This window comes from Cololabis saira, chromosome 1 (genome assembly GCF_033807715.1).
Source record: "Cololabis saira isolate AMF1-May2022 chromosome 1, fColSai1.1, whole genome shotgun sequence".
Taxonomy (NCBI): Eukaryota; Metazoa; Chordata; class Actinopteri; order Beloniformes; family Belonidae; genus Cololabis; species Cololabis saira.
The window spans coordinates 22,554,498-22,579,661 of NC_084587.1; the positions used below are offsets into that span (position 1 = coordinate 22,554,498).

The 25,164-nt window shown below is 41.8% G+C and overlaps 1 protein-coding gene across 1 annotated transcript in view; it reads right to left on the bottom strand.

Moving 5' to 3' along the window:
- Nucleotides 1–2,788: 2,788 nt before the first annotated feature.
- znf827 (zinc finger protein 827) overlaps nucleotides 2,789–25,164 on the bottom strand; it is a 68,426-nt gene continuing 46,050 nt past the window's right edge. The window contains exons 6-14 of the mRNA XM_061718331.1: nucleotides 23,834–24,076; nucleotides 21,579–21,630; nucleotides 21,324–21,424; nucleotides 17,480–17,617; nucleotides 16,057–16,228; nucleotides 15,017–15,183; nucleotides 12,335–12,544; nucleotides 11,808–11,985; nucleotides 2,789–7,367 (exon numbers count right to left, since the gene is read on the bottom strand). Of these exons, the coding sequence (XP_061574315.1) occupies nucleotides 6,347–7,367; nucleotides 11,808–11,985; nucleotides 12,335–12,544; nucleotides 15,017–15,183; nucleotides 16,057–16,228; nucleotides 17,480–17,617; nucleotides 21,324–21,424; nucleotides 21,579–21,630; nucleotides 23,834–24,076 (2,282 nt within the window). The 3' untranslated portion in view covers nucleotides 2,789–6,346. The remainder of the gene's footprint in view (nucleotides 7,368–11,807; nucleotides 11,986–12,334; nucleotides 12,545–15,016; nucleotides 15,184–16,056; nucleotides 16,229–17,479; nucleotides 17,618–21,323; nucleotides 21,425–21,578; nucleotides 21,631–23,833; nucleotides 24,077–25,164) is intronic.

Here is a 25,164-nt window from a genome sequence, read left to right on the forward strand (position 1 = left end):
TTTTTTACAAATACACCCCCTTATGGTCAAACTAGTTCAAGTGACAGTGTCCTTTTGTAGACATATGCCCGGTGCATCTAGTAAGTCATACTTCGGGTGTTTTCGTTTTACAAATAGCGCATTATAAGGTAAGACAATATTGGATGTTGCATTGGATGTTGCCACAGATTTGTATAGCATAATATCAGTACCACCATTAATTCTAATGCTATTCTTCACTTCTTGTTCTGTGGCATGGTCAATGGCATGGTCAACCTGCCTGCTGCTGGTGGAGAGAGAGGGTCAGGAGCTGATTGGACTGATTGGACAGTATATGGATGGAGAAAAAGAGAAGCCCTATAAGTCAAGTTGTACCATTTATGGAGAAAAGTTCTAATATCTCTATGAAGAGAATATTATAAATATTATGTTGTATGTGTTTTTTGTATTTTTATACATATCCAATTTATGGGTACAATTTCACCCACAATGGGCAAGTAACCATACATGGTAACTTCTTTGACCTTGATTTGCATCAAGAATTAAAAAAAAAATGAAAAAAAGAATTGAAAAATACTCTGGTAGTAGCCCCCAATAACACTCTAGGGTTGAAATTGTACATTTCCAAGTATTTCAATGAGTGCCCTATAAAGGGTTAATTACTGTTTTACAAAAAAAGTCCAACAAGAAAAGATTTTCAAGCCTTTTGAAATCGGTTTAAACATTATTAGCAAAATGTCAACAAAGGTCAGAGAAAGTTAAATTGAAGGCATCTACGTAAAGAGAAGTATGCTACTGTACATCCCAAACTTTGTTGAAAAGGGATGAAGAAGAACTCGGTGGTGGGTATGTGGATGGTTTGGATGAGAGAAATGAGGAGAAGAGAAACTGAGTTGACTACTACAACAAAACCCAAATATAACATGAAGAAATCACAAGAAAGTAACGCCTGCTTGGTCATGAATTAAAATGTAAATTGCTGCACTAGCTACATAAGCTATGTTGTTGAGCGCTGAGTAAGAAGATATGATCAGTGTTTTGGGTTGCTTCTTGTATTTTGTGGTAAAGAAGACTCCTGAAATCAACTAGCATACTGACAGTCGTGCTTTAGGTTCACAAGTTGCCCGCTAACCAATCTTTCGAAAGAAACGGCAGCCAGAAATCTACATGCATAACATCATTATCTTAACATGCATCATTAATAGACAGAGGTATTTACTGTCAGCACTTCCAGACTAGAGTTAAGGCCCTGATGATCAGTGGCCTATTTTTGTTTCCAGAAACACCTCCTTGACATTGGTTGAATGCTGAATATGAGGCTTAAAAATGCACATGGCAATAATGGGATGAAAACAGTCAACAGCATATCCTTGACCTCTCCCCACTCTGTTCTCTCCTTCTCCAACTTAATGACATCATTGCTGTTGATTTTAACCTGCGTTCCTTCTCTCCAGCAGGTGTTCTTGATCTGTTGTCGTTGCTGTCCGCTCCTCTTTCCTGTCTCCTCCACCCCCGACCGGTCAAGGCAGATGGCCACCCCGGTTCTGCCAGAGGTTTCTTCCTGTTAACGGTGGGGTTTTCCCTGCCACAGTCACCTGCTGCTTGCTCAGGACGGGGGGTGAAACCAACAAAGTTTTGATGCAATCTGTTGGTTTCCTTAGTGTAGCAATAACTATTTTAAGTGCCTTGAGATGACATTTGACGTGATTTGGCATCAAGTGATTTGAATATATATTTATATATATATATTATTTATATTAGAATATTGTGATCAAGTTTATTTTCTGCAATGCAATTTAAAAAAAACAAAAACGTCATACATTCTGGATTCATTACAAATCAACTGAAACATTGCAAGCCTTTTATTATTTTAATATTGCTGATTACGGTTTACAGTTTAAGATTAAGATTCCCAGAATATTCACATTTTTTGAAATAGGATATTTGAGTTTTCTTGAACTGTAAGCCATGATCAGCAATATTAAAATAACAAAAGGCTTGCAATATTTCAGTTGATTTGTGATGAATCCAGAATGTATGACATTTTTGTTTTTGTAATTGCATTACAGAAAATCACAATATTCTAATTTTCTGAGACAGTCCTGTATGTGATACCATAGCTGAAAATTACAATGGCAGAATGACTTATATAACAGAATATATATATATTTTATATATATATATATATATATATATATATATATATATATATATATAAGAGAATACTAGTATTTGGAGTCGATGTATTTCTACTTTCCAGCTAAAACTGACTCCTGACATCTTCACTGTAATTTTTCTCACTTTTTTCTTTCCCTTCTGTCATATTAACGCTCCCAATACATTTAATGTAAATTCATATCTAAACTGGTGTTTTAAGATTCTATGCAATTGATCAAATATATATGGTTGATATTTAAAGTGTAAGTGCATGGCATTTGGAAATGAATAGGCTACCATTTATTGCATATTATGTATTATGATATTGCTACGATAAATTATCAATATATTGTGCAGCCCATCACAGAAACAAGAGATTACCATAACCAAGACTTGATGTGTGTGTGTGTGTGTGTGTGTGTGAGAGGAGGAAGTGTTAACCCCTGCAGCACCATGCTTACCGTTACTGATTTTCATTAGGTAAATAAAATCTAAAATATGATGAAAACCGCCAGCTGCATGTTGAACGGCATATATGACTGGAAGCAACAAAATCTGGTCCGATTGACTGATTAAAAAAATAACTGAAGAAGAGTTAATTGATCGTCCAATGAATGACACGATGAATAGAGAGAAAAACGGACAACTGACATGATATCTGATGTAAGCTTTACTTTCAAATCCTGTTACATTTAGATCTGGCAAGTTGAACATAAAATAATGCCAAACAAAGAAAACAAATACAAAACCAAAAAAAAAAAAAAAGTACAAATGATCTATTTACCAGTTATTGTCACAACCCTGTACAGCCTTAACAATGGAGTAATAAAAAAAAGCTTTGTACAGCACATACCAACTTTTTCAGAGTGCCAAAAGTTAAGATAGCTGAGCCTTTTATTTCAATCAAAAAAAAAAAATACAGCCAAAACTTAAAGCTAACTGATTGTAGACAGTGCAGTGTGAAGAAACTAAATGCAACCAAAGGAGTTAGTTTTCAACATAATTAAGTGCTAAAGGACCAGCAAGGACAATGTCATGCATATTCTGAAGTGCTGAAAAAAGGTAGTCGAGAAGAAAGGTCGCTGTACTGCGAACATTTGGGGGGAAAAGAACCCAATAAAAACTGAAAGATAAGTGCTCAAGAATACTGGCTTTCTAAAGGATGGGGCCCTGTTACCCTTTTCAACATGAAACTCCAACTAAGAGGGAAGAAAGAAGTGCAGCCATTCATGATTACGCTGTATTAAAAGGCAGACATTTAAAAAAAGATGTCAAAAGTGAACATTCGCTTTATCTTTTATCTTGTTTTTTTTTCTTCTTCTGATGGACCCTGACAATTAGTTTGACTCATTCTCAGAAGTCTCAGGTGGTTCCTTCCACCAAGTGGCACTAGAGTATAAAAGATAACGTAGATAGTGTGTGTGTGCGTGCGTGTGTGTGTGCGTGCGTGCGTGCGTGAGGGGAAGGATGCTCCTTTCTCTCCAGGGACAGCATGCTAAATGTTGACAGAGCCAGAAGGATAAAACAAACAGTTGTTGAAGGGGTGGGGTGGAAAATCAGGGCGTCGCTTCAGAAACAGGACGTGACGGATTCAATCCTAACATCACATCCTGCGGCGAGTCGCAATTTGGTCGAAACAATTCACCACCTCCGTTAACATTTTCCTCAGAAGATTTGACTAGAAACAAACGTGACATCAGCTCATTTTTATGGACACACATTTAGAGACAATGAGGAAAAAATAAAGAATAAAACACAATCCCATTACAAATATAGGATTTTGGCTTGAAGACCACTTAGAAACACAAGCGCAACTTATGACAAGTAAAGCTTTTTCAAAATAATATACTTGTACTACGCTGCCTTTACCTCGCAAAAAAAGAAAAGAAAAAAAAAACAATTTTTTTGAGCGTTTTACGGATAAATACATACTCTCATAATCAAAAAGTGCAGCACTGTGCAAAATTGGCTAAAAACAATTTAGCCTGGGACCTTTAGTTCCCAGGGGGGAGCTTGACCTCTACTGTCTAATTCATGCAATTTGTGTTCATTTACTTTCTCCGATTTCACAGAGGCAGACCTTTTTGCACCAACAGAATTACCAGAAACTAAGGGGTGTTCAAAAAAAAAAAAAAGAAAAAAGGGTTTAAGTGCTTTTGGCTTGCAAAGCAACTACAGCAAGTGCAATTAAAACTCAAAAGGTTGACGGAGAGTGGGGGGGGTGGGGGGGACAGAAAGCAGTACCATGTCTGCCAACCTAACAGAAGCCGGCGCCATTTAAAACAATGCTGTACAAATGCATGGCTTTGCTTCATCATTGCACCTACAGGAGCTTTTATCCTCACAATGGATTTTTTTTTTTTATGAATGTTAGTAGAAAATGTTTAATATGATGTACAAGGCTCAGTAAAAAAAAGAAAAGAAAAAAAAAAGTGAACATAAAAACAAAATCAAAGATTAAAACAAAACCAAAAGAAATGGACACAGAAAGGCCACCAAACACACCCACGTTCCCGTCTTTACCAGCTCAGAAGACGCCGCCGTCGTTCACATTTCTGTATCGCATCTTTTTTCATCTACATAAACAAAAATACATTCATTCAAGTCATTTTGGAACAGTTTTTTTTTTCTTCTTTTTTTTTGTACACAAAAAAATTACAAAAAGCTCCAAAAAGCACCATTGAATCGGCCTGTGGCGACCCCGGCTGCGGGCGGTTCGGGTCCCAGGGCGGGTCGCCTCCACAAAACAGTTATCTCATATATCTCTTCTAGGTACGGGTGCGTGATACATAGTTCTGCATATAATGCTGTGCTGATATCAACCTGGTCTCAGAAATATAGTCATATGCTATTTCTTTCATAACAGGAGTCCCCAACCAGCAGGTCACTATGACGACAGTCCACGTAGCTGCACCTTCAATCACTTCAAACCTTAGCTGGGAGTCTGAGCTGGACTGGACTTGTTCCTGAACATGCCCTTCACTGTTTATGCCTTGATGGGGGCCGTCTACTTGCTGGGACACAAGTTCAGGGCTCCCACAGATTCAGTAAAAGAAATAGCTTTGGTAATGCTCATCTGCACTCATATGCTTAACAGCTCACACTGAATGCTGGCGTCATACTGACAACACATCGCAAGAGAGCTGTCAGCATAAAAGCAGTCGGCTGGGGAAGAAGAAAAAAAAAAAAAAAGGCTGGGAACTCCTTGTCTGTAAGATATTACTGCTTATTCACCGGTACGTGCAAATGCATTGACAAGACTTTGCATTTATATTGAAATTATTTTATAATAAATGTATGTTTCCTCATGATAGGTAAAATTGAATATTTTCCATCTTTACATCATCACAGCTTAGTTTCTGAGCATAAAAACTATTACAATAATCCAACAATTTATGAAAATGACTGATTCTGAGACAGAAGTGAGATCAGTCAGCAGCAACGCACAACACGGTTTCACCATTATACAAAAATACAACAAAAATAAGAAAAAAAAAAAAAAAAAGATGCGAGGGGGGACAAGGGGCTATAAAACTATGTACAAGTTTGATAAATAATTAAGTGCGTGGTCTGAGGCTTTGTTTTGGAAACGTGACCTTTTTCGGCGAAAAGGATTCTGTTTCTTTGATTCTGTCCACATTGCACCGCTTACACTTCAGGATATCTCGAATTCAGCTTCCTAATGACGTCAAAGCTAGCTGAAACACAGAAACAGGCATGCTTTTCTTGATGCATAATAGCGAGGGACAAAAATGCACTAAAATATAGCACTTGCAAGGTTTGTTTTTCAACTTTTTATCTCGTCAAACGACTACAGAAAATAGCTATAAAACTGAGATACGTCAGGTTCGTCAGATAAAGCCACTGGGTCCGGGTCATTCAGATGCTTAAAAAAAACAAAACAAAACAAAATAATAGAGTGTAGTATTTGAAGTAGTAATAATTCAATCGATAGAACTGATAAGAAAAGCAGCTTCTTGATATAAATGCGTTATAGCATGTACAGCGTTTTTCTCTTATAAATGTTTGTTTTGTTTTTGTTTATTTTTTTCCATTTTCTTTAATATGTTTGTCTGGTCCAGCTTATTCTGCTGGTCTGATTGGAAAAAAACAACATTGCTCCCACTGCAGCGGTCAGGTGTCACTCACACCACTGTCCCAGGAGTGAAGGGCTGAGGGGGGAGGGGGTGCGGGAGGGGGGTCAGCGAGGTCAGACAGTTTTGGCCCTCTCCATCAGTCCCAGGTAGGCCAGGAAGGAGTGTTTGTGGGAGAACGGCGAGGGGGGAGAGAAGGAGGGGGATGCCGACTTGGAAGAGGAGAGCAGAGGCGACGTGGCCGGCCGGCATCTGGAGTGGAGGTGCGAGTGGAATGTGAAGCGGCTGTTGTGGGTGAACAGGGTGGTGAGGGGGATCAGGTGGGCTCGGTCGCAGTTCCTGTACTGATCGAACATGTGGCGGGAGGAGGAGGTGAAGAGGGAGGGGCTGCCGCTGCTCACGCCGCCGCGGTTGGCGCCGGCGTCGCCGCCGTTGGTGCCGGCCAGGCTGTGCCGGGGGCTGCCGGGGTCCAGCTTCTGGGACTTGCCCAGCGTGAGCGACAGAGCGACGGACTGGAGCGCCTGAGACGCCGTCAGACTCATGAGGGGGCTGTTACTCCCACTCCCTCCGCTGCTGCCTCTTCCACCGAACAGGAAGTTCTCCTGGCTCCTCTGAAACAACGAACGCCCCGGTGACGTGCCCTCTAGTGGCAGCTCCTCCCCCTCTGCCTCCTCCTCCTCCCCTCCTCCTCGTCCTCCTCCCAAGCCTCCGTCCGATTCCCCCGTTTCTCCGCTCTGGTGTTTCTTGAGGTGGCGACTGAAAACGAGGGGGTGTGTGGTGGTGAAAGGGCACTCTTGGCAGCCGAAAATCTGGCGCGGCGCGTGCTTCAACTTCTTGTGCAGGTTGAGGTTGTCCTTGCGCTTGCAGCTATAAGAGCAGCGGTCGCAGTGGAAGGGCCGCTCGCCCGTGTGCACACGCACATGCTCGATCAGCTTATTGGCCGTTTTGGACAGGTAGCCACACTGCTCACACTTGTAGTGGTTTCCCAGGCGGTGCCCCCGCATGTGGGCCTCCAGTGAGGTCTGGTCGGGCCACAGTCCCTGGCAGATGCGGCAGCGGTACTCCATCTTACAGTGCGTCTTCAGGTGGCACTCCATGGCCGCTGGACGATTGGTGGAGTAGATGCAAAAAGGGCACCTGGTTAATGCGACAAAAGGGAAGGAGGGAGGACACGACACACAAAAACAGAAGACAGTTGAAAGGAAAGCGTACGCTCACATCCATGTAACACACCTTGACATCATTAAAGACAAAAATGATGAAGAGGAGGAAGACAGATAAAGGAAAACAGTGTACGATGTACAGTTCTATGTGCTCAATAATGGTGTGTGTGGCAGTTAAATGGTGGGAAAATTGAGGTGATCAGGTATGTGTGTGGTGTCAGGAAGGGAGGCGTGTGGTGACAGGCTGGAGAAAAGATTGAAGCAGTAGGAAATGAAGGAAATGAAGGAATGAGTGGCACTTACATTTAAATAGCACCTTTCATCTGCTCTGGGGCCCAAAGCGCTTCACAAACCCTGCAGAACAGAATCACCTCAGAAAAACCTCAAAATGGTCAAGGCCCTCTCTCCCTCTCTACACACTCCTACACATAAACACTTCACATTGCTCATGTGCACACAGACGTACACGTCCATCTACTCCTGTTTGTCCGAGCTCCGTCTGCTTTTGGTAGCTGAGCTCAACACGGTTTACATGAATTAAAAAACAAAAAAATAAAGCTGCATTTAAAATAAGCCTCACATAGCACATCAATTAAATGAAATCCACTACTTGAGTCGTTCTTCTTGAAGTATAAGCTTATTAAGAAATCAGTCTGGCTTCAGAAACATTTACAGCAGACAGAGGGAACATTTAAACGCTGCTTTAGACGTGTTTACCAACACCACAGCTAGAAGTAAGATGGTGCGTGGTGATCTTTCAGCTATGAAGGTGCTTCTCGTGTATCTGTGTTCTGTTATCTGCAGGTTTTTCTACAAGACTTCCAGACATGTTTTGAACATGCCGACTACACTGATGGCCGCGCAGAAAAAAATAAATAAATATGCAAAACGTAAGAGTTTTGTTTATGACATGATGAGGTGATAATCATAATGAAACTGAATGGTTCTGCACATGCACATGTGAAGGACCTAATAACAAACACATGGCTCATGTCATTTGAGACTGATCTTTCAAAAAAAAAAAAGAATCTCTGCAATGTGTTTTTTAGAATTTTTTCCACACGTTTCCATGTGTAATCAGTTTTTAAATCTCTCTAAAGGTGCGTTTCTAAGATTAGACTAAAACTAAACTGCCATCATCAGTGTGTGGCGAGCAGAGGTCAGCAGATGGACTTTGTGTTAGCTTCACAGGCCTGAAATGGTACGAAAAAAAAAAGAAAAAAGAAAAGTGTCACAGTACAACAAAGGCTCCTTTGGGAATGGAGATGGAGAGGGAGGCATGTGAGGGAGACTACCACTAGATTGATATTTTCTAAACAAAACCTTATCAGAATGCTTTAAAAGCAAAACATAAATGCACGTGTTCAAATATTTACATGTGAAAAATATTAGGCCTTTGGTGTGTAGTAACACTGACAGCAAGCAAGAGTTTTTGAGTGATCACATGTTTGTGCTTACGGAGCCTGAGTGCTTGTTTGATTATCTTCCAGGGTTATGCCAGCAAATTCGATATAATCAGCTGTGTAATATACTATTAGAAGTGTCTATCTGGAGGAAAAAAAAGCAGCCTTCTGGAATTCAGATTTCCTCAAATATATTTCTTTGGCATGTGTGTCGTAGCTGTGGGCAGAGGAACAACAGACCCCGAGGGGAAGCCCATTTTCATCTCTTTTCCACTCTCCCTTCTGCTCAGAACGGCCACTGCAGACCCACAGACCACTGCCTAATCAGCTGCACTTGCCAAGAGAAGCTGTCAAGCAGCAAAACTACAGCTTGTATCATTTCATTTGCTGGCAGCAGATAATGAACATTAAAGCGAGGTTAACTGATGAAAGCCTCGTTGCTAAAAATATCTCCAAACTGACCGTACATCTGTCCATTAACTCCGTTTCCACGTGTCTGTCACTGTCGAGGAAGATGAAATAAAAAAAAATAAAAAGAACCCTGATGAAGAGGTAGACTATAGGCAAAGGAAGGCAGTTAATTTAGATCATTTTTTTTAAAGTGAAATATCCGGGGATCCTGAGAAGAGGGTGTGCCCTTTTTGTTACAACAACAGTAGGCTGGGTTGATGTTTATACAACCAATCATTGATCCTTTTTGATCACTCGACATTACGCATTAAATGTACAGGCAGTTTAAAGTGAAGCAGGTGATGCCTGGAAAACCTGCAAGAGCGAGAAGGATTTTGAACATACAGAATCATAACTTTTGAATATGTAAACGTGCGCTTGCGTATCCAAAGAGAACAAAGAGAACTCAAATTGTTGCACTTGGTTTTACATTAAATGTTTGTTTACAAGAGATATAACTACTTTTCTACTTTTCATATATTACTACTTAAATGTTATTTTGTCTGCAAGAGGTGAAGGTTATTTCCTACTTTGTACATGGTGGTGTTTAAAAACTTGGTTTACAATTTATTTTCTGCTGTTGAAAAATGATTTTTACTTTAAAACTAAAATGTGACCTCATTCAAAAGATGCAAGTTATTCTCTAATTTTCACCTGCCAATTTAAAAAATGTGTTCATAAGATATTTAAGTTACTTTCTCCGATTCTAGATGACAAGATTTTAAATAATTTACTTTGTTGGTTGGAATTGAATTTTTTTTATTTATTTTTTTGCTAAATTAAAATGTGGTCTTGCTTAAAAGGCATTTTCATTTTGAGTGATATCTGCTTTAATTCCAATAGTTCAACAAAGTATTGCATTAATACCTGTAAATAGTTTATTTCTGCCTTATTCCTTTTCATTATTTTAAAATCAGAAAGTTATATTCTCTTTCATGAGAAAAATATGGGGTTTTTGGTAGCCGATCATATTTACAGAGCAAACCGCGACAATGAACTCTGACTGAACGCAAAATAATGGTTAATTAATTGTAATTGATGTTCGATTTAATCGTGATGTTGATATGAGGCCATGATCGCCCAGCCCTAACATATAAAATACAGACGCAGCACACCAGATAAATGAGGGGGAAAAAGCTCCGAAACACACTTCCATCACCAAGCGGATAACACACCGCAAAAAGACGAGAATCCAATGTGCAGCAGAAAACCAGTATCAGTGACCAGCTGCTACATGCTACAAACACTCGCCTGTTATTGACTGAATTTCAAAATCGCAAGGGTAGAAGAATCACTACTCTGCAACAACAACTCACTCTGACGGCAGTCAGTGAACAGCAAAATGAACCAAAACAAAATAAAACAGCTCCACGTTCTACAACCGAGCTCTGAATTTGGTCTTTGGTGTTTCAGCATCATAACTCATGTTACTACATATTCCTGAGATCCTTCCTGCCCAAAGCAATAGACCTCTACAAGGTCTAATTATCTAATTATTGTGGATTAATAAGGTATAAAGTCTCTTCTCTGCTCCCTCGACTGTCGCTATAAGGAAACCCCCTCCAATGTTCACTCATTTTTGTTTTTTAAGGGTTTTTTTGTGCATTCTTACAAACTGCCAATATTACCCAACTGCTCTGCACAGCCAATGCCAGAATATGAATGACAGAAGAGCCTGTAATTACCACAGAAACAAGCAGAAAATCCAGTTGATTTTCCTGTTGCCTGATAGATTAGACCCGTATCTAGAAAGATGTAGCAGTTGCTTATCAAACTACCTTTGCACGCAGTTGATTAGTGCTATGACCAATCAGAGCAACAAGCAATGGAATCGAGTCAACCGGAGAGTATGTTGTGTAGAGGAGCATTTTAAACTTTTGCTGTAAGCTGTCGACACGACAGCAAATACATCTACCTCGCAAAGAACTGATCCAAGTACAGTCTCCTGTTTAATTTTGGAAGCAAAAGTCTGAACCTTTAATGATCGATGCCAAAGCTGATTGCTCCTGCGTCACTTACACTGCAAACATCCAGATTACAACGTCGCCACTCTGTCGTCAAGTTCAACTCCCCCCACAAGGATGGACTGATTCTATCGGCACGCCAAGACTTTTAGGCATAGTGAATGAGCTCCAATGGATGGTAACTACATTTGCTAGCAGTACGTCTAGATTTTAAGGCTAATTGGTTGGCATAAATGAAGTAATTGGGTGTTTGTTACATCTCCAAACACAAAAAAATATGTTTAAAACGCCTCTTGAAAGCACCTACTCTACCTTTAACGAAGACAGGCAAAATACCTGAAACTGTTGCGATTTCCCTCAAACATGTTAACTTATCATACGTGCATTTAAGACACTTTTTCAGCTTTCTGTTGTTTTTTTTTTGTTAAACCAAAATGAGCTGGAATGAATTTAACCTGGTCAGCACATCCCTGATGTACAGTAAGGTAATGAGTGTGTATATACCATGTGTGTGTGTGTTGCTCTGTGTAGTGAACTGAGGGATGGGAGGGGAGGCTGGTGGAGTTAGGAACCTCTGTCTGTACTTGCTTTCCTTACTTGAGCCCTCCGGAGGGGACGGTGTGGCACTTCTTGTGCTCCAGCAGCTGCTCGGGTGTCTTCAGAAACTTGTGGCAAACGTCGCACTCGAACATTCGCGTGATGAGATGGATCTGGAGGTGCCGTTCGTACATGCTGCGCGTCTTGCACACAAAATTACAGAAGACGCACTCGAAACCTGGGAGAGAGTGGAAAAAGAAGAGCGCGTTGACTGGTCGGTGGACGTGAAGTCTGAAGTCTTTTGGTTCGCGGTTTCTCCGTCAGACTTTAAAAAGTAAAAGGGGCATCCAATCTGGATTGAGTACTTATTTGTCCACTCTAATTCAAATCTGACCAAAGCTCATGCAGGGAGTCCTCCCAACAATCAATAAATAATATCTTAAGATGTCTTCAAAGCTTTGATTTTGGCTTATGTAATCATGTATATTTGATATTGTAGAGAAATATTAAAGAGCGGGAGCCAAGTTTTTATGCACTTTAAAATGATGAAGTGTATCTGGTTGCCATCCGTTCCCAGAATTCCTTGCCTTTGTCGGACTTCTCCTCGGTTCCTGATCCCGAGTGACTGCCAGAGCTGGCCTGGCTGCCTGCAGAGGAGGGTGGGGCCAGCAGACTCTTGAGTTCTTCGTTTCCATGGCTGAGGTCTCCGCTCTCAGAGCTGTTGAGTGAATCGCTGAGAGCTGAGAGGGACGATGAGGTGCTCTTGGTCTCGCTGAGGGGGCTCCTTGAGTTCAGACCTTGACAGACGAGGGCAGACGGTAGAAGACGAGAAATTTCTGTCAATGTGATCAAAAAAAAAAAAAAAAAAAAAAAGTGATGGAAAATTTGTGCCAACTAAAAATGAAAACATTGAACAGTGATACTTTAAAAATCTGCACGAATTGTGTGGACTGTCAATCACGCAGAAAATCTTTTCCTGTTGCTCCCGTATTCATGTGCAGAGATGCACACAAGAAGAATAAAGATAGGCAGCCTCAACTGAGGCCCTGCTGCCAGTCCAATCAAGAGGCAGTGTGCTCTTATTGATCCTCTCTTCTAAGTTCACAATTCACAGGGAAGAGAGAGGGAATTAGACGAGGAGGGGGGAGGCAGGGCGAGGGAGGGCTGAGGACCCCGGGTCATGGCCAAAGGAGCTAAGATGGCGGGAGTATCTCAGGGCACGGCTAAACAAAGGGCATTCATTCAGGAGGGAGCGTACGGAGAGAGAAAAACCTGCATGAGCCCTGATGTGGCTGACCTACCTTTTCAATACAGGCACACACAAGCAAAAAACATTGAAGGGATGTCTACATGCAGTGCACACGTTCACCCGGCATAATTATTCTGTAATAGAAGATTCATAATTTCTTTCAATCAAATCTCAACATACCAGAGCCACTGGCAGCAGGATCTTTAATAAAGATGTGAAGCAACCTTATGGCTCTCCGCTGCAGTGTTGCCTTCTTCACAACTATCTAAAGGCTGATGCCAAAGCAAAGATGCTACTCCGATCCAACAAAAGACATCTTTTGACAAAAAAAAAAACATGTGTTTGTGAGAGCTGGCAACATTTATGCGACAGGAACAGAATTAGGAACCAAACTTGAACCCCAGCGTTGGCAGTCGAGAGGGAAGCAGCGGTGAAACCTTCTGAACTCTGCCTGAGGGTGCCAACAGAAGTCACCAGATAACTCAATGTGTATCGTCCGTCAAACATCCATCATAAGTCGAGCTGTAATTGGTTTGCACATTCAGCCTGCGGTACCTCCCCAAACACGGCTGGATCCTGACAAATCATTCAAATCCTCACAAACAATGCAGGATGTGGGGTTTATGCGGTTTGAGGTGACTAAAAGCTGTACTTGTCTACGTTTGTGCATTTGTTTGGTGGTGTTCATCTTTTGTGAGACAGAGATAAATGCCACGCCAAGCTGAGAGGCTTAAAAGATGGCCACAATGGCATCGTAAACCCTGCTCGACTCCTGAGGACCCAAGGCCTATTGATTTTTTTCCCCTCAGGCACGATAAGGGGCAACCTTATCAGATAAACAAGGCCACCGTAGCCTATGAAAGACCCCTCAGCTGTCTGGGCTGGACAATCACACACACACACACACACACACACACACACACACACACACACACACACACACACACACACACACACACACACACGCACCACAAAGAAAAAAATGAACATACGTGAGGTTCAGAAGAAGAGCAACAAATGTCAGCAATAAATTGGACAAAGCTGTTTTAGACAAAAACAACTGATATCGACCAGCAGAGGTTCAGACCGGCAGCTTTAAAAGTCCAAAGACGGTCAATCGGAGGAGGCTTGTTTGTGAAACACAGTTCTGCTGCTCGTCTCTCCCTGCGCCCTCTGAACCGCGTGTTTGTGAAGTGTAACATTGTTTTTTCTTCAAACAATCCATGCTGATTTCCTCACAAAAACAGACCATAAATATTCAGAAATTGGCCCAATCGGATTTGTCGACTGCACTTCAACACAACAGTTTGTTTTTTTCTACATCCACTCGATTTAAGTGTTATATTCAGTGATACTGAAATGGATCATTATTTTTGTCTGAATTCTGAGAATAAAGTGGTCATAATTAAAACCTTTGCAACAGCAGAGTTGGAGATGCAGCTCCATGATGTTTCTACTGCGCTGCACAGAACTTGGATTTCACAGGTATTAAAAACAGCTACGATCCATAAAGCCTCCTTTGCTGACAGCCAGTCGTTTCCCCTCAGTCGCTGCCTAAATTTAAACTTTGAGTGTTGGAGTGCAGACTCAGAACTGTCGTCCAAATACTGCACTGCGTTTTTTTTTTTTATTCCGAACCGCGAAAAAGAGTCACAATGTGTAAAAACTACCACCCACTCTTGGACGGTGCAAGTAATTTTTCAAATTTTCTCCAGAAATGATTTGCGAAGTCCGATAATGCGTTTTTCTTTTATTCATTATAGACCTGAGAAAACTTCGAGAGCAAAAGAAAGAAGAATAGGCTGACATTTTTATCATCATGTCTTTGCAACTATTTCAAATATTTTTCGCATCAGTTGAAAAAAAAAAAAACCTCACTTATGAATTTTTAATTGGCAAAATAAACCATCAAGATAAAAAAGAAAAGTAACAAAATAAAAAATACATGGAATTAGGACCTTATATCATTCATGGCATTATTCTGAGCTGGACTATTTCAACAAAAGCAAGCCGTCTTTACCTGCATGTCCGGTACTGATGTGGCTCTTCATGTCGCTTTCCTCCATGCAGACGTAGTCACAGACGCTGCAGCAGAGTGAGAACATCCACTGCTCCTTGTCCACATGGAGCGACATGTGGCTGACAAACTGGGCATTCAGCTCTGTCTGGAAACCACACACATGACAGCTGGACGGAGAACAGAGAAGGAAAAGAAGGAAGATGGTGAGAGGGAGAGGAGGGAGACGCTCAGCTTTGGTGTTATTTTTTGCCTGCATAAATTGGCAAAAGCTTCGGTGCGTCTAAATTCCTTTCGATGCCATTAAAATGATTTAAAATAATTCAAACTGGATTTTGGAAATGGAGAGGCTGACTTATATTTAGTGCATAAAGAGCAACATTTTGCTGATTTATATGTGTCTTTTTTTCTGCAGGGAGGGAGATCATTAAAAGCAGTCATGCGTGGCTGGATGGGACTGGACAGCAGCGGAGGACGCCTGCGTCTGAGTTTAAAACTACTGGCAGATCTAAATCTCACCAATGGATCGTTACTAACTGGTTTCTCACACAATTTCTGCAGCCTGGGATGTCATAATGTCTAAGAGGACATCCCAGAGAAATTTTAATCTTTGCTTTAATGTATTAAGCAAGTGTGTCAAGTAGGGAACTTTGGACTTACTGGGAGGCTCATTTTCTGTTACCTTTAGAAAAGCCCAATTTCCTCTTCACCCCTGCTATCACTTCTTATGCTAAAGAAACTCTGTGCTGCTTCTGCTTCACAGGACAGATATGAAAGTAGCATCTTTCTTATCTGTCATCTGAACTTTTAGCCAGGAGGTGAATGGTAATATATATCAAAATGCCAGTCCCCCTCTGATGACATCTACCTACATATTACTACATATCCACACATTTAAACATGCCATCAGGCTAAAGATATGTGTTAATCACTCAAAATAAAATAAAACAAACAAAGGCTCAATCATGCCGACTTCCAGTCTCTATGAGTGCTTGTTACATCTAGAGGAGTCGCAGGGGTTGTGTTTGTTCTCTTCGCAGTACCTGTAATAGTAAGGGCAATTCTTGCGCTCGGTGGAGTCGGCTGTAACAGCGCCGACGATTTGCTCGGCATCGGTGTTGACCAGCTTGACAGAGTGGATGGTCAGGTGCTGATTGAGGTTAGCCCTGCACTTGGCTGCGTAAGGACACAGGTGACACTTGTACTTCCTCTCCTCTGCAAAGCAACACACACAGACATAAGATCGCAGTTACTGTAGCTGCTACCGCACATGTTTGGTTGTTTTTTGTTTTTTCTTAGCTGCGCTCAGTCTCTGAGCATTAAGAGCAAGTTTGAACATAAACACTTAATACCTAACCCTGCTTTACTCTCATCTGACCCAACTGTAAATCAGATCCCCTGAAGAGGAAGAAGAAAAGAAAAAAACAAAAACACCTGAAAGTACTTTCCTGTGAAGCATAAAGATATTTCTGCAAATGGGACACAAGACATTAAAAAAAAATCATAAAGACGTGGACATAATTCCCTCTTCTTTGTGACCACTAAAGAATCTAAGCAAAAATATTTCCTTTTATCCAAAAACAAATTAACATAACAACACATCTACTTCGCCTGGCTTCCCTCAACCTCTCACACACACACACACACACACACGCACTCACACTAACATGCTAACAAACACACCATTTGCCCCAAGGACATGAAGCCAGGCAACCTTTATGTCGCCGGGGAAACCAAAAAGACCATCACACTGACATATGCCCCTGCTTCTGCTCTCTGTGGTGTGGCCAAGCTGTTCACAGCCAACACTCTCAGATGGTGTGTGTGTGTGTGTGTGTGTGTGTTGTGTAGTGTGCACACGCAAAATGTGAGAGCATGTCCAATAGTGTGGGGGCATTTTGTCCACAAGCCTCCATTTGTGCCCTCAGTGATTTTGTCCAGTATCCAAGGAATGTTGCATTAATTTCTACTCCGTGGTTACTTTGATTTAAATAATATCCCTCCGGCCGTATGAGTATTCTTGTGTGTTTTTTTTTTTCTTAACTAAGAAGGCGTGAGAGGGGGACGGTAAGGATCAATGTGGAGCAAAGAGAGGCCAAGTTTGAAAACTCAGTGTAATCAGGTCACAAGGGAGTGAGGAAGTCTCCCATGTCTGTAAGCACGAGGGAGAAAGCGAAAGAGTGAAACTGTTGGAGCAGTATCGGAATTACATGTGTGTATCCGTGTATGTGTGTATGGTGTGTGACACATCCTTCTCGCTGGGTAATTAGACGGGCAGTTTTCCCAGTGAGACTAATCATGGTAGTAATCTCTTTAAAGGAAGGGTAATCTAGTCTGGTCAACCTTATTTATTTAATGCAAGCAGCACAAACAAACACGCTCCAGCCCAACACCTCACCTCTGTACATTCAAACGAGATGCAAATGGTGAAGCCGGCATGTAGCGGTGGTGTGCGGGTTTGTTTACCTGTGTGTAGAGACAGATGTCTAGAAAGGGTCTGCTGTCTGCCGAACACCTTGCCGCAGATGGGACAGGGGAAGAGCTGCTCGTGTAGTCTCCACTGAGCGATCCCGTTTCCCGGCTCTCCGTCGTCCTTCTCTGAGTCTGAGACACATGCGGACAGCCAAGCGTGAACATCAGTCACTGGCTGCCTTAAATCACAGAGACACCAATCCAGAAAGTAGCAGGCAAAATAGTCTGGTTTTTCTAAATGTTTTATCATTTAATGGCGTACATGAAAAGGAAATACTTCATTCTCTGTGGATTCCATAAAGCAGTTGACTGATTCTCCGTGTGCTAATTTGCTCACCCTCAAGTCTGAAACCTATCAGCCGCCATGTGAAAGATGCTCCTCATCTACCCTGAAAATGGGATGCAGCGTAAAAGCATTGGTGATGTCAACAGCGAGCAGCCGCCCTTCATCATGAAGCGTGCAGCGTAAGTGTTCGTAACAACTGTAGAGTTGTACCTGAATGTATGCCACCCCCCCCCCATCTACCCCTTAAAGAAAATTAAAAGATGAGAAAATACCTGTAGATGCTTCAATAAACTCTGCAGAACTGAAGTCACTGCTTTGAATTAAACCTCGGCGTATGAATAGAGGGGAGGGGAAAATATCTGGGACTTTCCTCTATTAGGCTGAACAACTTTCACAGATGGAGGCAAGATTTTTTATTTGGTCTCTACATTATTTGCTCAGGCCACACAAGCTGGCCTTGACCAAAAGCTCTACAGGTATAATTGTAGAAAAGGAAAAGGGGTTGAAAACACTCCACGACACAATTGATGAGGCATTTGTGGTGGTCTGAATACTACGACGACGTAGCGCAAACAATGTTTTCCAGCATTTGGGGGTAATTTCTGTGGCAAGCAGTAAAGAACAGATGGTGAAGTGAGAAGACATTCAGCCGCCGTTGCACTGACTCACCCAACCTTGAGCATTTCTGCTTTATCTGTCTCACATACTTAATTGCCTCTTTGCTCTCTAAATGCAAACTAGTACATTTCAGTTGTGTGCCTTTGTTAGATTATTATAATTTGTGTCACACCATCCCCTGCAGATTTTTGGGACAGGCAAAACAAGCCGCAGCACCTCCACTTTGATTCAAGGACAAAATGCAATTACTTGTGTATTTAAATTGTTTCTTTTCAAAGATTTGAACTCATTACAAATGAAAAAATATTTCTTTTTGTGTGTTCAGTGAAGAGCAGCATAAGGTAAGGGCAGGTTGCATTTGGATTACTGTATAAGTACTACAAATAAACAACTTTAAATGAATCACCTTCGGTGTGAAACTACATTTTTCTAAAAAAGTTGCTTATTATGTCGACCCCAACTTTGAAGAGATGCATGTCGTTTTGATAATCATTTTAGTTTTCAACCAAAAACCGCTCACGCTGGCATTTGTGAGGTTTAAAAATTGATAGATTGTCTCTGTTTTTGTTTTCCACCCCCGGTGCAAACGGAGTACTTCTGTGTCCAAACCTCTTGGAAGGATAAAACGAAACAACTGAGGATGTCACTTTAAACTCTGGAAAACTTGGATGGACAGTTTATTTTCTGATGGTCTGTGGATCAAACTAATGACAAAATGATTAATCAAGAGAAAACCTGGCAAACAATGAAAATAATTAACTGCAGCCCAAGTTCTAACATTTTAACCACTATGTCACTGCCAATGCATCCCTCGTGTAAGCTCTCTCCGCTGCAGGCCTGTGGCTCGCCACAATAATCACAAGTATGAAGGAGGGCAGTATGTGAGGCCAGTTGCATGCAAGTAGACCAGTGCAGTCCCTGCAACCCACAGCAGCTAGTCACATGTGGAAAAATGTGACCCTCAGATTAGGTAAATGCATCTGAGGGTGCATTTACCTAATTTTTAACAGTTGGTTAGGGGCAGAAGCTCTTATATTATCTCATGATTTTATGTGACCAAATAACATCAAACACTTGTTGGACTGCAACATGATAGATCATGTAGATCCTGCATTTGCTGGAATATACAGCTACTCTAAAATCACTTTCATGGCAGGCAGACTCTGCAACTCGATAACTGTCTCACAAGGTTTGTGGCTGCAAATATAAGGCAAAAGAGCATGGTTTGGTCACACGGGGCGTTGAGAAGTCAGGGAGTGTGTGCATCACCCTCATCTTTCATTATAGTACTCTATCGGCACTGCTGACCCCATCAACTGTTTTTTTTTTCTTGCCGATTCAACATGCTGAATCGGCAGCCAGTCTGTCAGTGGGAGCGATTGCTTTGATTGGCTGTTCTGCACAGTGAATGAGCTCTATACATTCATGTGAAATCTTAAATGCATGAAGCTTAAATGCTGAGTAAAACCACAAAAGTACAAATCTATGCAAGATTTATTGAATTAAATAGTTTGAAACCAATCATGTTGCAGCAGTCATTTGTAACAATCACTTACGAGTCCTTTTACATTATAACTTGTGTTCTCACAGGAGCAGGGTCGAGGCAGATGAGGTAACTTTACTCATTAATCCTAACTCCACTTGTTAGTGCTAATAGGATATATTTGACCATTGTGCCATTTAGAGTGAAATGACTTTAGTGTGCGAAAGAGGTAGGGAGAAAAAAAAAGGAGACACGAGGATAAACAGCGGACTGACACAAGTGGAAGAGAGAAATAAGTATAACAGATCATAAGTGAAAAAGGAGAACGCTGCAGAGGCCGGATGTGAGGCTTAAACACACGGGGGAAAGGCCTTGGCGAATTAACTTTCAGGGCACTCTTGACACCCAGAAGCCAATCAGATTTTCATTAACTGGCAGAGGGACAGGCAAAGCTGGCACAAGCTAATTAACCTCTGATCTCCAACTGTCAAAGAAACAAGAAGGGAAGTTCTGGGATGCGGGGGATGAGTGGAAGACGCGGGGATGCCCTGGACGGAGCCTTTAGGTTAGGGAGATGCGTGGGGAGTTTAGAAATGTCAGCGCTAAGTAAGAAAAAGGTAGAGGGATTTAATCAGAGTACGCATGTGTGAAGCCTCTAAAACTCCATGCACCTATACAACATGTACACGGACGCTGAGATGAAATCATTGTGTCTCTGAGCTGAAAGCTGAGTGAAATAGCATAAAGTTTTTGATAGTCGTGTTTGAAGACACTGTGCTTTGAATGATGCAGTTGACAATTTCCAGTAAATGATATCCTTGCTCTCTCCAAAAGTAAATTATTACTTTTTAGATTATCTTTTTCTTTATGTTACGAAAGTGATGCAATAAATCCTTGTTAGCTGACACCAAGCATGACAGACTGCCTGTGCACCACCGGGCAAACAAGTATGCACGCTCAAACTCACTCCTACGAACAGTTAATAATCCCCGGTGAATCCGACATGCATGTTCTTGGATGGTGGGAGAACGCCGGAGCACCCAGAGGAAACCCACGCAGCCACAGGGAGAACATGCAAACTCCACTCAGGAAGACTTCAGCCAGGACTCGAAGCGCAACGCTTCTTGTTCTGAGGCAACACTGCTCAGCGGCACATTGCAATGTTGTTTTTAATATTAATTATCAATTAATGTTTTGAAAACATTACATTGCATCTCGTTCTCCTACATGATTCAAATGTGAAAACCTTTTTTTGTTCAAGCCTTCAACGTGTTTCTGACCTAAATCCATTAAAAATACTGTCATGTATGAGAATAAAACCTTGCACCCAACAGTCACCTGCCGGCGATTATTATCGATTCCTTCATGTGCCTCTGCCATTTCTTGTCATGTTTCACGTGTATGTATATATATCTGTGTGTGCATGTGTGCGTGTGTGACACGTGTCTCACCGTGGAATGCTACCCTGGTAGAGGAGCTTGCCTCCGCGGGAGAAGAGCTCTTGGAGCGTGAGTTAAAGGGTGATTGTCTGAAGCACTCGTCCAGGAACGGACTGAAACAGAGAGAAGCTGATGTACCACCACTAAAGACACTAAATCCTCTTAATATTTAATCAGAAGATGAAATATGCAATATATTGCTAAAAATTACAATTCTAAACCTATTTTTTTAACATACATCAAATATGTTGAATATAACAGACTTACCTGTTTATTCCCACCATGTTGTCTTTGTGGTTGTTGGCTTTGCTGACTTTTTCTGGAAACAAACAAACAAATAAAGTCAGTTGAGTCAAAGCAATACTGATATCGATTAGTTGCATTATCTTTTCTAAGCTGACATCTGATGACAACTCAAGCATTCCCATCACAAGAAAGTCACCCAGAGCCGCTGAAGGCTGTGAGGTGGTTGAGGCTCAATGACAGCACCTGCAGATTCAATTCAACTTTCTTCAAGCTACTTTTTTTCCTCTAAAAAACTTTCCTGCTTAGCTCGGCTGTTTTCAGCAGCTGACAGTTTCAATTCAGTGTAAAAAAGGTTGAGAAGTTTCCTAAAATTCCCCGTGTCCGGAGATACTGAGACAATATATGTGGTCTCCTGGCCCACTCTCCAGGTGGGCCAGGAGACCAAATTTATCTCTATTTTTTTTCCTTTTTCATTATATTTTAGCGGCTGTGGCTCAGGTGGCAGAGCAGTCGCCCACCAGTCGGAGGGCTTGTGGTTTGAGTGGTACGAATAAGAAAGACACTTCATAGCACTTTGCACTACCAAGATAAAGCTAAAACAAAGCACTGGATAGAGTGTGATCCTTTACCATTTAGATAAAAGTCATAACCTGCTTATGGGCTTTTGGTGTCTTCCAAACTTAAAAAAAAAAAAGAAAAAGAAAAAACTTTAAATGTGTTCTTTTTCGCTGACACGGCAAAGTGCCTTTTTAAAATTAAATGGCAGCAAATTGTGATCGATTAATTCCTCACCTACTGAGCCGAATCAGACTCTTGACAAGCTTGGTTATTATATTTCACAAAAATGTCGACGTAATAATTTCTCCTGACGTTAGTGGAAGTGCTCTTTATCAGTCAAAGTGGAAAATCTTAATTATGAAGCAGCAGAAAGAAAATCTTGCAAACAAACATTACGTAAATGAATGAAAATAAAGTAAAAAGTGTCAGTCATTATTTACGTTTTCTTTTTTTATACATGTCGTGTTCAGGTTCTGGCAACTTTGCATTATTTTGGAAATATCTGTAAGGCATTTCCAAGTGTTGAGTGGAGAAAAAAATGGTTATTTCCTGAGCACAGATCCTGGACTCTAATAAAGAGCGCTACACGAAATGACTGAGAACGGAACCATATGTGTGAGTTTCAAGTGAACTGAAGGGAATTTCAAAGCTGCAGTCATCTCACTGTTCAGAGCGACCTTGCTGCTGATGTGTCTCTGAGGTCTTACTGCTCTGGGTAATTCATATTGATTGCTCATTGTGTGACAGCAGCCCTCTCTGTTCCCGTCCCCCTCGCATTCAAAATAAGTTCTAAAGGGTTGGGGGAGGGGGGGGGGGGTGATTGTGGCTGATGCCAGGCCAGTGATGCCCTGGCCTCCCTGGGTGGGCATATTGTGTAACCTCGCTGCCCCCTCTACCCGCCTTATCCGCTGCCCCTCGCTACATGCCACCCCCGTACCCAAAAAACCCCACTCTGTCACACAGCTCGCCAAGGACGAAGGTCTCTTTCTACGTTGCCATGGAGATGCCGCACAGGAGAAATGTAAAGGGAGGGAGGAGGAGAAAGGGGGTGTGGGGGGGGTGGGGGGGGCATGTGCAGCCAAGTGTGCTTGAGCCGGCATGTCTGAAAACGAGTCAAGGGAGAGAAGAGAGAATGAGAGAAAAGGAGAGGGAGGAGGGAAGAGGGGGCATTTGTGCAGACACCACTCCCCATGGGGCCTTGTGCGAGTGTGTAAAGGTGTGCATGAAAGACGGTGTGGGAAAAGAAAAACTGTCAATGTGTGAATTTGTGAATATATGTGAGAGCAAGAAGAGAGAGAGGGGGGGGGGCAGGAGATTTAACACAAGCCTGTTTGTCTCTAATGGCATTTAAGTGAAACAAATCAGACGCTAGACGAGAATGCGGTCTGACCACACACACACTCTGAAACACCTTTCTGCCTTTTCTCTTGGGGGGTGATGGATACACCTCAAAGCTCTGTTTTAATCTAGCAATACAAACAGCTGTCTGCCGCTTCAGTGTCAGTTCCATGACCGCACCGTTAAAGAACCAGGATGTCAATATGTGGCACGCATCTTTGACGGAGGGGGGGGAAATGAAAATATGTTGGTTTGATGGTTACGGTTTACGAGGCCATTTACATCGCAATGCCGCAGGGAGAGTGAGAGGAAGACGTCATGCTAAATCGTGAGCGTGTTTGTTGCAGGTGCTTCAACATGAGTGTCCTGAGAGAGCATACCTGACAATTTGAACAACAGTTCAGACGCCATTTTGACCGATATGTCTTGAGAGAAGAGATCTTTCTGGGGACAGCCCAATGTCTCGGAGAGGTTGCTCATCGGCTCACTCTTCTCGCTCGCCCCTAAAGTGCTGAAGGCCAGTAGGTGAGAGGCAGGTGGGGTGAGCTCTGCGGGGGGCGGATCCACCTCCATGGGCTCTGCCTTCACTTTCACCTTCTGGTACTGGGCATCTTTGTTGTTTTCTGGAGGAGAGCAAAATTACTGGTTAGTTTCATGAAAAATGCGCATTCTTAATGCCATCAGACGCAAAAAGTCTTAAAAATGTTTTCTAAAACTATCCCCAAAACCTGTATTTCACAGCCTCTTCGGTAAAAAAAAAAAAAATCCACTTATCTGATGCAGTCAGTCTTAATGGATAATGGATACATATTTTGAAGTATTTCCAGAATTGTTTTGAGTGCTAACCAGAAGAACATCAACCTTTAAAATAATGAGAAAAATGATTTCTTCCCATGTCAGCTTTTTTTCCTTTGTCGTGTTGTCCACACAGCAGATCCACGTGCTCTTTTGACATACGTGTATATGTCAGACGTCCTTGCTGACACAACCCTCCCCTGTTCATCCAGCAACATAGCATTCAGTGTCCTCCACGGGCGGGACCGCTCCACCGCCATGGCAACTGGCGTGCAATTAGGAACCATACATTTGCTGTTTATTCATTGAATTTCCAATCGCCTTATATTTACATCACATGCTAATCGAACAGCATTGCTGAAATTAAACAGGTGTTCCTGAGCTGTTTTATGGCTTGTTACTCATTAAAGAAAGAACTGTGTGGGTTAAGGACCTCCAGATGTCCAGGAGTTGCTATTGCAGCCATTCAATCAAAATTATGTCCCTTGCTTATCCTCCAAGGTGGTTTTATTTCAGCAGCCGTTATAAACCAAAACATATAGCAAAGATGGGAGGAAATATTAAAACTGCTTAGAATATACACATTAGACATTCGCTGTTGCAGACGTGCAACGGTGAAGCACGTAAAAGTATTTAACCATTTTAGTGCCACTAATTTTATTTTCTAGTATTCTGAGTATTTTATTCATAAGTGGTCAGCATGACTGATGGTGTTACAATGTGTAAGTGCTATATTTGCTTCTTTGTTGTACCAAACTATAGAGTAATCTGTGCATTTGCATTCTGAGTCAGTATCAGCTCTTTACACTCGTTGACTTCACTCTTACCCCGTGCACTCTCATATACTGTATTTTAATAAACCTGAATTTCAAATTAGGCTGTGAGCATTTGCATATTCTTTTCCTGTTTCTGTTGT